The sequence below is a fragment of the Perna viridis genome, chromosome 7 (assembly GCF_037379345.1).
Source record: "Perna viridis isolate PV_CMFRI_1.1 ecotype Kerala chromosome 7, ASM3737934v1, whole genome shotgun sequence".
Taxonomy (NCBI): Eukaryota; Metazoa; Mollusca; class Bivalvia; order Mytilida; family Mytilidae; genus Perna; species Perna viridis.
The window spans coordinates 45,362,457-45,375,163 of NC_142451.1; the positions used below are offsets into that span (position 1 = coordinate 45,362,457).

A 12,707-nucleotide genomic window follows, 5' to 3' on the forward strand; every position below is an offset into this window, starting at 1 on the left:
GATCTACTAAGCCATTTATACTATCAGGCGTTACGGGATTAGTATTTGACAATTACTCTTCAATGTGTTCCGAGGTACAAGAAGACAATTCTTGTACGTAGTTGTCTGCTTTGCATATATCCCATTAAATATTTTTCATCTCAATGCTAGAAACATCATGCAATTCCGTCTCTGTGCTAACGCTTGTTTTTGAAGATATTGTTACATTTTCAAACTCCTTAGAAATAATTCATCTTCAATTTGTAAAAATGATTCATCTGAAGAATAAGACTTATATTACATAACAATCCAACTTGTCCGGCCCTTATTTTGTCATATATTATTTACCGAAACTTGCAGTTCTTCATAATTCAAAATCCCTAAAACACTGAAGCTTCATTCCTTGTATTACAAATGGTATAACTTTTCCGTGTTGGATTTGGCTTCCCATTTCGATATATTTTTGGGGGGATGGGTGGGATTGAATACTGCTCACATTCAATTTATTTTTTTTATCTAGATCTTCAGTATTTGGTTTGGTTATTATGCTGCTGATAAGAGGTTACTCCTTGAAACACGTGTATAGCACACCGAAATTTGCGATATTTATATGATTGGAATTTTTGTATTTAGAAGTTCCATGTCTATAGAAGTAAGTGGGTGATCCTTTTGTAAATCTTTAAGGTTTCGAACTATGTGTTTAAGACTTAAATGAAGTAGAAGAAAGATGCCTTTGTCGTCAGACATAGGCATTTCCTAAAATAAGAACTGATGTTAGATTTCAGTGTTGCTAAATAATTTTTAGTGTTTGTGTTATTTTTTCTGTGTTCTGTTCTGTTTGTGTTTGTTTGATTGGCCATTATTTTTGTTTTTTTTTTAATTTTTCAACAACGTTCAAATCCTTTTGCTACAAAAGTTTGCGTTCTTGTATTATTTTCACAGATTAAACCAAATAAATGTTCTTTTAACAGTTGATTTGTAGTAAAAAAAACAGTCCAATTTAGATGGAGTGGTATCAAACAAATATGAAAATATGAAGATAAAATATAATAATTTATTCTGAATTAAATATAATAATAATTCCAAACTTAAAGTAGGCTGAATTGGTTTTTTTTTCATGAGACGATACATATGCTTCGTCATTACACATATTTGACATTGACTTTCAGAAGGCTCGAAATACTAAATTAAATTCTCGGTAATATTAAGACGTCGGACGAATTGCCAATAAGGACACGAGTGTTCTTGTAATTTTATGTGCGTCTGAAATAAATCTACCATCTCCGAAACAGATGGTGATTGTGCAGCTCCTTCGGTGACGAAGGATGGGCAAGCAACTCTGTTTCGGAGATTGATGATGTTGGACAATTTTAGGTTGAACTTTGAATTTTACATAATGCTGCATTTATCTCCCAGTGTATCGTTATTATGTTGTTCCAACTCCTGTAAATAAGATAATGGAGGCCACCTATGATCTTCTAAATAATCTCTGGTTTTACTTGGTAATTTCTTAAACTGTGGACACTTTTTAAATTCAGTATAATGCATAGATATGTAATGCAAACACCAGCCAGCAAGTTGATCTGCATTGCAATTCTGAAAAAAAGAGAAAATAGTTTACACATGCAAAATTGCTTTTTTGTTGGTTAATTATCTAGATAGTAAAGAATGATTCGTCTTCGTAAAAATATATATTCACCAAGTGAGGAGAGGTTTTATATTTACGCATTTAAATCCGTGTGAAATATATGAACATGTTCTAGATTTTAATGTAATTATTTGTACCCTTTTTTACCTAGGAAATAAATCGTTTAGATATAACTGCCGCAAATATTTTTAAATACAACACCTTAAATAACTTTTTTGTTTTGAATGGTTGTCAAATTTTACCTGTGCTGTCAAGAGAAGATCTATGACATCAATATCAGATTGTTGTAGTTGCTTCCTAGTACTTTTATTTATCTCTTCAGAAATGTAAAGTTCACAAAAGTCAACAAGACGCAGAAGGCCATATTCATCCGCCAACACCAATAATCGAACAGCATCACTTTTTTCAATAGCCGAGTGATCCATGTACAAAAATTCCAACAAAGCAAGGAAACACTCTGGTGATGCATTGGGTATGTTGACCTAATGATACAAATCATGCAACAGCAGTGAGACAGATTTATCCATCGCTTTCAATTTTGTTACGTTTTACTAAGTTTTTTTTTATAATTTGTGGCAGTTATTTGAAAATCTGATTTTCATCAAGCTTCTTGGGGTACCTATAAAATGCGACACGAAAACGAAACGAAACGAAATAAAACGAAAAGAAACGAAACAATTCGAAAAGAGACGAAATCATTCGGAACGAAAACTATAAATTGCGAAACGAATATGTAAAGTGCCAAACGAAACTGTAAAATGCGAAACGAAACGGAACGGAGAAAACAAATGTACGTGAAAGTCTTAACTGAAAAAAAAAACATCATCACTACGAATAAGTAAATTGTTTATCATCGATCTTGGGTATTTACATGTAACATCCAGAATTATGGACAACATTAGGGCTAGGGTTCCTACGCTGCAATATATGTGGATGTGAACCAGACATCAAAGCTTCTGCTTACAGGACCATGGTTAGACCCACACTTGAATATGCAGCCGCAGTTTGGATCCCTACCAGCAGCCTCACATACAGTCATTACAGAATGTACAAAGAAATGCTGCAAGATTGGTCAAGGGCAGTTACTACAACAGAACTCCTGGTTGTGTAAACATCAATGGTAAAGGAGCTATAATATGAAACCTAGAACAACGCCGACTGAGATCCATCCTAGTCGTGATGTATAAAATCAACCATGACATGATAGATATACCAGCTGCATCTACTTAAGAACACTGAGGTGATGCCAGAACTCGGGGAAACAGCAACTATAGACAATTGCACCTCAACCAAGACACCTACGAATTTTCGTTCTTTCAAGAACAATCAGGGACTAGAACAGCCTTCCAGACAGTGCCAAACATGCCAGTACCACCGAGGCATTCACTCTGCTATGGACATGAATTAGAGTACTACATCCTTACATACATACACATACATACGTTAATCTTGGTTAATCCTTTTTGAATATTTATCGCTGTATACGTCTAAAGATTTATTTCAAGTACATATATGTGTATATAGTTACAATTCACGTGAATTTATTTTCTCCGTTCCCTTTCGTTTCGCATTTGACAGTTTCGTTTCGCAATATACAGATTTTGTTTCGAATAATTTCATTTCGATTTCGCTTTGTATTTTATAGGTACCAGCTCCTTGTTGAAAATCTTCATTCATACACAAAGAACAAAAAGTGCACCATATAAACATAATGTTTTTACTATATACAGCTTTACAAATCATTTAGTTAAAAGTTATTCAAATTCATGTGAGGTATTTTTTTTTTAAAAAACTAGAATTTTACAAAAATGTCATATATTAGTTATCCGAAATCACGTCGTTGGCAACCTGAATTACTAAAATTAGGGCCGAGATTTTGTTATATACATGAATGTTTATCCCACTGCTGCTGCCAACATTATTACATTCACTATGAAATAGTTATAAAGAGGCTGGTGACTAATTAATATGACTACCTCTGTAAATGTTGTCGAAGTGCTTTCTAAAAAATGTCCATCAAACATAGCTGCCATAACAGAAGACCTGGCACAGAGTACAACTTTGTTGGCATAAAATCGCTGATCTAAAACAAAAAATCAGATATTCTCCGACGATCAAACAGTATATCAAGTTGACATCAAATGAAGGGGCAGATTAAAACTAAAAGCTCTAAAGAGCCGGAATAGCTCACCTGGCTTGATAAGCTTCATTCTATTTTTGCAAAGGGGCCATGTTTTTTTCACTGAAGCTAAAGCTTATACCTAAGGAAGAACCATATTAATTTTCATTGAATTCTGTCCAGTAGTTTCCGAGTGGACGTAAAATGGCAAAAACCACAACATGGCTTTTAAGATTTACACGAACATTTGATGATAGATAAACCTCAACAAAAAGGGCAATTATAACTCCAACATGGCTTTACAGATTTACATGAAAATTTATCCACAAATAGATCGATCTCATCATGCTGAACACTTTAAACTTGTCAGAATGTTGTTTAACCTAACAGTTTTGGAGATATATGCGAAAAAAATTCTGTCTGACCCCTGTGTTCTAATTTCATTAACAATAGCCATATTTTTCGACGGATCAAAAATCTCTTCCACAATTCTATGCAGAATACCCTTAGGAATATTCACACCAAGTATGGTTCTAATTAGTCCAGCAGTTTCAGAGGAGAAAAGTTTTGAAAAGTTGTTAACGACGATGAACACCAAGTGATGGAAATAGCTCACATGGTCCTTTGCGCTAGGTGAGCTAAAAATGTGTGGTGTCTGAATACCTTTATTGTACATTGTATAATTGTTAATCTCATGCAAAATATTGTTTGAAGTTGATGCAACTAATTTTAGTTGTTAAATTTGTTATAGTTTATTATATACCACTAAAATCATGAACTCAGTTTTTTTCTAGCCGACGTTACACAAAGGTTTAAACTTTATATCACAAGTATGAAATCATGGGGTAGATAGCAACTTTCACCATTCTAGGCCCATTTGTTCTCTCTGTTAATAGTAACCTCTAATTAACAAGTTCCGACGAGCATCCGATATCTATCGTATAGTATTTCATATATAAGGTCCCGTTGTAACGACAACCATCATTTAAAATACAGCATATTGTTTGCATAATCATAGGTTACTGCTAGTATGACGTAATGTTTTGGTCACCACAACAAAGTCGTTATATTTAAGAATAAAAATAAATTAAAATGTTGGTTTTTTTTTATTTCTATCTGGTACTACCTAAACCTTAGAGCAAAGAAAACAATTAGATAAATACAAACAACACACCTTGTACTTTAAACACTACATCAGCTAATGAGGACTCGTTTAGAAACATCTCTTTCATGCGTTTTCCTTTTTCATAGTTGGTATCGAGAATAATACTAAAATTAAGAAAATCCTCTTCTTTCTCAATATTTTTGCAAATTGCCTCCAATTGTGAGAGTTGAAATTTTCTAGCTACACATTGAAGCTCTCGCAGCTCACCGCCAGCGCGGTTTAACTCCAATATTTTTGATGTTCCAGTATACTCCAACATCTGTGGTGTGCCTGTGTACAAGAACTCAAGGACCATGGAAAATATTTTCGCGGAAATATCGGAGCTAATTTCTATATTGGTTGTAGGAATATTATCCTCAGAATGTGTGAAATAAACAGCAGTTACACCCTCAATTTCTTCAAAATTCAACTCCTAAAAAACATGGCTCTGATTTAAATGGAACTGTCCAACAGTGCAGTCAAACATTATAATTTACAAGACTAATTGTTCACCAATTTAATCAAATAAATCAAGAAAAGAAATTCTGCAGATGAGGGGCAGTTAAATACATTATTTAAATATCATTCCATATAAAATAAAAATGCGTGGCACATGATGGGAACTGATTACCTATTAGTGTTTGTGTTTGTATTTATTTTCACCATTTGAAGTTGTAAAATGTCGGCACTTTTCCTTTGGATATATTAACCTTTACCCTACGGCGCACCTGGTCCATGCTCCCAGTTTTAGTGGAGTTCGAGTTGCTCATTTGCTTTTGTTACCTTTGTATTTATGATTTTAGTTACTTTATGTTCTTTGTTGTATATGTCTGTTTTCCATGTCTGGTCTTTGTCCCTGGATTACATTCTTTTGATTACCGCTATATTACTCTTTTATTTAGAATGCACTATGAGTAGGGAAGATAATTGGTGTAAGGTCAGTAATTTTTGAATATTCTTTGCGAAATGTTTTTGTTGCTTAAGGGAGAACTCTTTAATTTATGTGGTTTTTTTTTTTGTCTTTTGTTTTGTTTTGTTTTGTTTTTGCTTAGTTAGATTTGTTTATACTTAATACCATCATCTTATATACTAATACCTTCCTTCTGTTTTTACAAAAGCACCAATGAGTATGACGAAGGGAGATAATTCATACATATTTACTGAGAAAGTGCTATCGAGGACTAGAACACTATGTCGCGAAGGGAGATAATTCATACATATTTATAAAGAGTAATCAAGGGAACCAAGGTTCTAGCCGAAATCGAAAGAATGTAATCCACGGACAAAGAACAAACATGGAAAACTGACATACACAAATAATACGAACAACTCGGACTCCACTAAAACTGTGTTAATGTTTATAAAATAGTTGTTTCCTATTTATTCGAACATTTATACAAGCATGATAAATTGCAATTTTGAAACAATGATATGTATATATTTCACTTATTAGAAATTTGACACTCTAATTGCAGCCATTCGATAATCAAATGTTTAGATATGGAATATACCATAACGTAAAATTATTAAGAAAGACAAGGCGATCCCAACATTAAAATTTTCATATGGTCAGTTGAAAACTTGTGTATGTCCAGGGTTGATCACTATACTTTTGTTACTGATATATTGATGATCAGTAGTAAAACACAGTAAAGCACTGGCGGATCTAGAGGGGATACATGGGGTTAGCACCTTTAATTGGAAAATTTGTCACTTTCATGAGAAAAAAATAACAAAAAATGGCATATGTCCTAGAACATCTAGGCCACGAAGGGAGATTTATCATTTTACACTCACAAGCTCATCAGCGGGTACAATGAATATCCGGCTAAGACATTCTGAAGCTGAACATAAGACCAATTTATGAGCCTTTAGTTTCTGTCGACCCTCCTCCAGATGGAAAAGGACATCAGCAAATCTTGGGTTATATAGCATCTTTTGCCAGTCGCCAGCAAATGTCGAATCAGCAATTACAATTTCGGGGACTCTACCTAAAACACACACAATGTTGTCATTTTTGCCGATGAATTATTATGCAGAACAAGAGGTATAGGGGAAACAAGATGCAAATAGTTATCAAAAAAGCATAATCCAGGGATAAGACTAAACAGAAAAGAAAAAGACACACACCACAAAGAATATGAAATATAAACCAAAATAAAGCGCTCATAGAAACAAAAGAATATGAGCAACCTGGACTTTACTAACAACTTAGAGCATGGACCAGGTGCACCCTAATCCTAACCCTGTCTAGAAGCACCCGTCGAGCTGCCCATAAAAAGCCTACTCTGGAGTAGACAAAAAAGGAAAGGAAAACTATGATAATATGTGAACAAAGTGTAGAGAGTAGATAGACGCACCATAACGATCAATGAGTTCATGATGACGACCATTAAACTTTTGTAGTGATATTAAATCTTGAAGCGACATAACCTGTTCCAGAATCTTAATTGTAAGAAGTCTAGCACGGTCTACATAACTCTGGCAATACGCATGTGTTGTAATAAGGAAACTCCATACGAAGGTGCCGCCAGTGAAGAACTGTTGTCATATATCAAAGGAAACTTTCACCAATGGGCGTTTCACCAATGTTAAAGTATGCATAGTTTTAATATCTAATACATGGTTGGTAAGGACACTTGATTATCCTTTGTTAACAGGAAATGAAACAAAATACCAATAATATGTGAATTGCAAATTCAGATATGTTGTACACGTATTTCGAGGAGAAACCTCTCATCAGCAGCATTAAAATAAAAAATTTAGGAAGATCTAAATCCAAATATTAATTGTATACAAGAAGCACTCAAAAGTCAAATTATCTAATGTCTTAGAGAAGCACATAGTCCAAATTAGCTCCAAGAAGTGGATCAGCAGAGACTAATATGAATACCACTAATTAGGTACAGGTAATAACTGTGTATTTGTTATCGTTACCTTTTGGTGGCCTTACTGGTGGTACATTTTGGGTGAGTCTTCGAGGCTTGAGCCGCTTGAAGAACGGATGGGATTTTCTTCTTAAGTAGTTTCCACGGACGGCATGTCGTACCTACAAAGTCGTGCATTTTTCATGCTTTAAGTCGAAGTTCTATAAGCTGTGTGAAGTTTTAGAAGTTGCTATTCCGTATGACAAGTTTCACTACCATTGCCTTTAATACAGCAGTAAAAGTAAAAAAAAAAAAAAAAAAAACAGTGGTATTTCCATTATGTTTTTAAATAAGTAGTTCGTTTAGATAACATGCTTTGTAGCCACCTAGACAAATGCTAATTGATCTTGAATGTGGCTAGCCACAACACTTGTCTATGCCTTTATTTCTTTAACAGTATGACTAATGCAAATTTTCAACAACTGCTCACACGGATATGGGAATTTCTCTTGTACTTATCACATCACTCGTTTCACATTATTTGCAGTCTTTATCACACCTACCGCATATACAAAGCATTCCGTCATTTCTTTTCTATTTAATGCACTTGTTTCGTGATATTCTAGGTTTAAACTCTTTGCCATTTCATAAATACTCTCTAGAGGAATACAGTCGTCTGGTATTTTCGATCTCAAATCTACAAAAGGTTAAAGAAGCGTTTTATTTAATACTATCTGTTGAGTGGTATGAAAAAATAAATAAATTTCAGGAGATAATATGAATTATTCATGCTCACTGTACATATGACAAGATCAACTTTAAACAACCACGAAAGGCCTTCGTCTTGAAGTTATGCTACCCTATTAGATACATGGCATTTATGTTTTCTTTTCTTCTGCCGTGTTTGATTTCACCAAAAGTCTACAATGCAAAAAGCATTACCACTGTGATACTCATGACAAGCTTTACACTAACCCTGACCGTTAAGTCCACTGTCTCCAACGATTCAACATCTATATTTGCAAGTATGATATAAAAAAATTGTACATGTATATAAATGATCGAAATGATCATCTTAGTGTACCGATTTACCAGATAATTTTACATCAGTTTATCAACTTACTTGATTTACAACAAACAAGAACTCCACCAGAGAGTATCAAATATACAAATTTACGACAAACTAAAATTTCAAATCAGTATATCAACTTCCCAAATTTACAGCCAACTGAAATGTCTCCTTAGTGTACCAACTTACCAGGTTTACAACCCTATAGTGTACCAATGGAAGTATAATGGTGTACTTACCAGGTTTGCAGCACTATAGTGTATCAATGGAGGTGAACCAAATAACTTACCAGGTTCACAGCCCTATAGTGTATGAATGGAGGTGTACCAAATAGCTTACCAGGTTTACAGCCCTACAGTGTACCAAATAACTTACCAGGCTACAGTCCAATAGTATACCAATGGAGGTATAATGGTGTACCAATTAACTTACCAGGTTTACAGCCCAATAGTGTACCAATGGTACTATAGTAGTGTACCAATGGAAGTATAGTAGTGAACCAATTAACTTACCAGATTTACAGCCAACTAATATTTTCGGCGATTTAGAATGTAATAACTGAGGCAGATACACTTCCTTAATTGCTGATAACGACGATGATTTAGTAATATCAAAACACAACAGCAAGGCATCTATTCGTATATTTGAGTTGTAAAGAGGCCAGTTCTCGCTATTCTCCTTCTACAAGACACAAAATATATCGTATGAATCAAGTGAAATGTATTACCCCTCAGACTAATCGGTCGTTTCCTCTTCCTTAATATTTTTCTTGTGTAGGTCCAAGTAGTACCGATTGACAAAATCTTCCTTTTCAACGAACCACAGCGAAATAAAAGCTAGGGTTTTTTTTCTTATGATTCGGAGACGGTTCAAAAATAGAATTAACAAAATGCTTTCACTATCTGATAAATTAAAAACGTCTTGAATTTAATTTGTTTTACCTGACCAGATCTTTTGTAGGCGACAATTCTGTAGAAATTTTCGTCTACTGTAACGTCCCGACTTGGAGTTGGTGGTAAAAACAGACTACAAAAATGTATATGTTCAACCGGAAACTCGTTGTCACAGTAGGAACTGATTAGGGACCCTTTCCCGACACCAACGTCCCCAACCAAAACTAAAACAATTTCGGTGTGCCTTGGTCTATGACTGTCCATAATAACTGAAATATTATTTTTTCTGAAGGTTCTTGTTATAAATGAACTGATTTGCCGTAACATACAAAGTACGGGTTATTCTATTAGTAACAATAACATTCGACAAAATTTAATCTGATTCAAATCATATATATATATAGTCTACAAAATAATTGAATATGAGGCAATATGCAAAAACCATTATATACTAGAAGAAAATGCGTGTCATCGGTTTTTGGAAAAAATACACATGGAAAGAATATACTCTTGGTATACATTTGCTTGTATCATTTTTCGTGAATCTGAATTAGATTCGGAAAACTACACAAATCTAGACACAAATGTTGATTAAACAAAACTAGAATACTTTGATAGCGTTGTAATCGCAAAAGATGGGAAATTAACTACCAGCATGGACGGGTGAGTCTAAGCTCCTCCTATATAGAAAACTAAAAATAGAGTTTTGTCTAGAAAACCATAATTGTTACCAAATTTTGCTATAGAGCATAATAGAGACGACAATCGGACGTTACAATAGTACACCCCGAGAGAAGATAATATGCTCAAGTTGCAATGAACTAGAAGATAAATAATATTTTTCTGCTTTATTGTAAAAAAAAATGAAAGTTAGCGAGTAAAACGTTTTGAGGTACGTAAAAATGTAATTTCAGATTTAACAAATATGTCTCCATGAGAAAAGTCAAACTCCAAACAGTACACCTTTTTCGACTGTATGTACATTTGTCAAACGATTATTAGAATCAACATAGTGTCCAAACCAGTCAATGATTAAAATTAAATAATTAGTGCATGACATATGTTATGTCATTGTATTTTGTTATACATATTTTTCCTTGATCTATTATAAAGAGTAATTTGCAAATAAAGTTATTATCAGTACTATTACATTTCGTATTTTGTAGTTTCCGTTTAAACAATGCATTTCTGATGCACCCAAATTTTGTAATATTGCACGCTTTGCGTTTTGATTACAAATGATCTTGCACGGCAGACGTTAGCTTTTTATACATTCACGGTAAAAGTAATTTATGTAGCAAAATTATCAGAGTGAATATGAATTGGTCTAACATATTTAGGTATTTGCCTAAATTTGCTTACTTTAAAAAGGACATTCAAAAACAAATACATGAAAAAGTGGTTATACTTGATTGGACCAAATTAAATGTACCATACCAAAAATATATTTTTTTTTTAAATCGTGATGACGAGAAACTCACTCTGTGGAAAATTCTTAAAATTTCTACAGATAATTTTATCAGCTTGGTACATGCAAAATCATGTTTTATGTTTTAAGATATATCGATCTCGGCCATCGGCCTCCGTCAATATCTCTTTTAAGTGTTCCATGAAACATGAGTACGCATGCACTGAGCTGCCATAATTGTATAATATTTCACGGTATTTATTTAAAACGCAATTTAAAATCGATCGATATATAATTGTTAGTATTTCGACCTGTAAAAGAGATACTCTTCCTCTTTCAACAGTAAGTTTAAGAAATCCGTCTTTCATTAAAAATATCAATCTATATGTTATAGTGAAACCTGGACGTCTAAACCGAACTCCTTTTGCACTGTAAAACAGGTGTTCGATTCACTATGGTTCAAAATACTTTTAAATAAATCTAAATAAACTGTTTAAACAGTATTTCCGATTATTTGCGGTACGGTTTCGATAGATTTAACTGAATAATTTCAGTGTCAGATCCATGGGGTGTGCACCCCTCCTTCTTATTGGAAAATTTGTCATTTTATGTGAAAATTGACAAAAAAGGTGAATGATGTCCTACCACCCCCTTCTTCAGAGGAACCCCGGCTGGCACTTCCTTTTTAAAGTGTCTGGATCCGCCCCTGAATTTGTGATAGTAGTTCAACAGGAGCTTTTTAGAGTTTTATATGAAGTGTTAAATACAGACGACACGAGCTTGTTTTTGTCCTAGTTCATAAATTTCACACAGTATATACCTACTTTTTCAACGAAGCGGTAGTTAACACTTTTAGATTCCACCTTTAAATTGTGTTCATCCGTTGGAAATATCCATTTAGACTGACTAAGAACAAATACAAAACAATATATACTTCTTCCAATGGTATGGAACCTTACCTGCATCTAATTGCGTTGTCCGGTCTGTACTTAATTTGGTTCTACAATATTTATATAAATACGAACCATTTAACAAATCGGATAAAAATAGAAATCAATCAAGGAAGTCTCTAAAAATAAAACAGTCCTGCATAATTTATTTCTTTTTTTTGCTGTGTATAAGTCATTTGTCTTTTAAAATACTACTTGCAAACGTCAGGTATTTTATTTTGCCAGATGTAAAAGTTTAAAGAGAAAAAAAGAAAATATTAACAAAAACTCATTCATCAGAAACATTGAAAATAGAAACCAAATGGAAAAACACATTTGGGTTAAAAAATTTAAAGTTAGACATGGGAAAGAAGAGGATCTCATTTTTACACGCAAATACAAGGTTCGTATTTGCTAATAATATAATCTCAACCGATTTCCGTAAATATTTAGGTTGGTCTTAGGAATTCCTTTATACAAGCAATTCGATATGCTTATCTTTATACCCAAGGCCAACTTACTTATAAACATGAAGATGCGCGTTGTCGCACTCATGCAGGTAGTTGACATTTGACAGCACTGAAAGGCGCTTACAGCGTATGCATGTCCCATTAATAACAAGCAACACACCAAACTTTAAGTCGATCCATT

The 12,707-nt window shown here is 33.7% G+C and overlaps 1 protein-coding gene across 3 annotated transcripts; it reads right to left on the minus strand.

The window, feature by feature from the left end:
• Positions 1–1,019: 1,019 nt before the first annotated feature.
• Positions 1,020–12,192, minus strand: LOC148612916 (rho-related protein racA-like). Of its 3 annotated transcripts, none has more exons than XM_088594801.1 (10): positions 12,087–12,192; positions 9,768–9,988; positions 9,339–9,507; positions 8,321–8,454; positions 7,828–7,939; positions 6,688–6,881; positions 4,921–5,323; positions 3,604–3,710; positions 1,870–2,109; positions 1,020–1,575 (listed from the first exon to the last, which is right to left on the minus strand). In XM_088594801.1, the coding sequence occupies exons 2-10, from the start codon at positions 9,981–9,983 to the stop codon at positions 1,369–1,371; spliced, it is 1,782 nt and encodes a 593-aa protein (XP_088450927.1). In that variant the 5' UTR covers positions 9,984–9,988; positions 12,087–12,192; the 3' UTR covers positions 1,020–1,368. The 3 variants fall into 3 exon arrangements, with proteins under 3 accessions (XP_088450927.1, XP_088450926.1, XP_088450928.1); XM_088594800.1 differs by having other exon boundaries at positions 11,952–12,092; XM_088594802.1 differs by lacking the exon at positions 9,768–9,988 and having other exon boundaries at positions 12,087–12,163.
• Between the last annotated feature and the right edge of the window lie 515 nt (positions 12,193–12,707).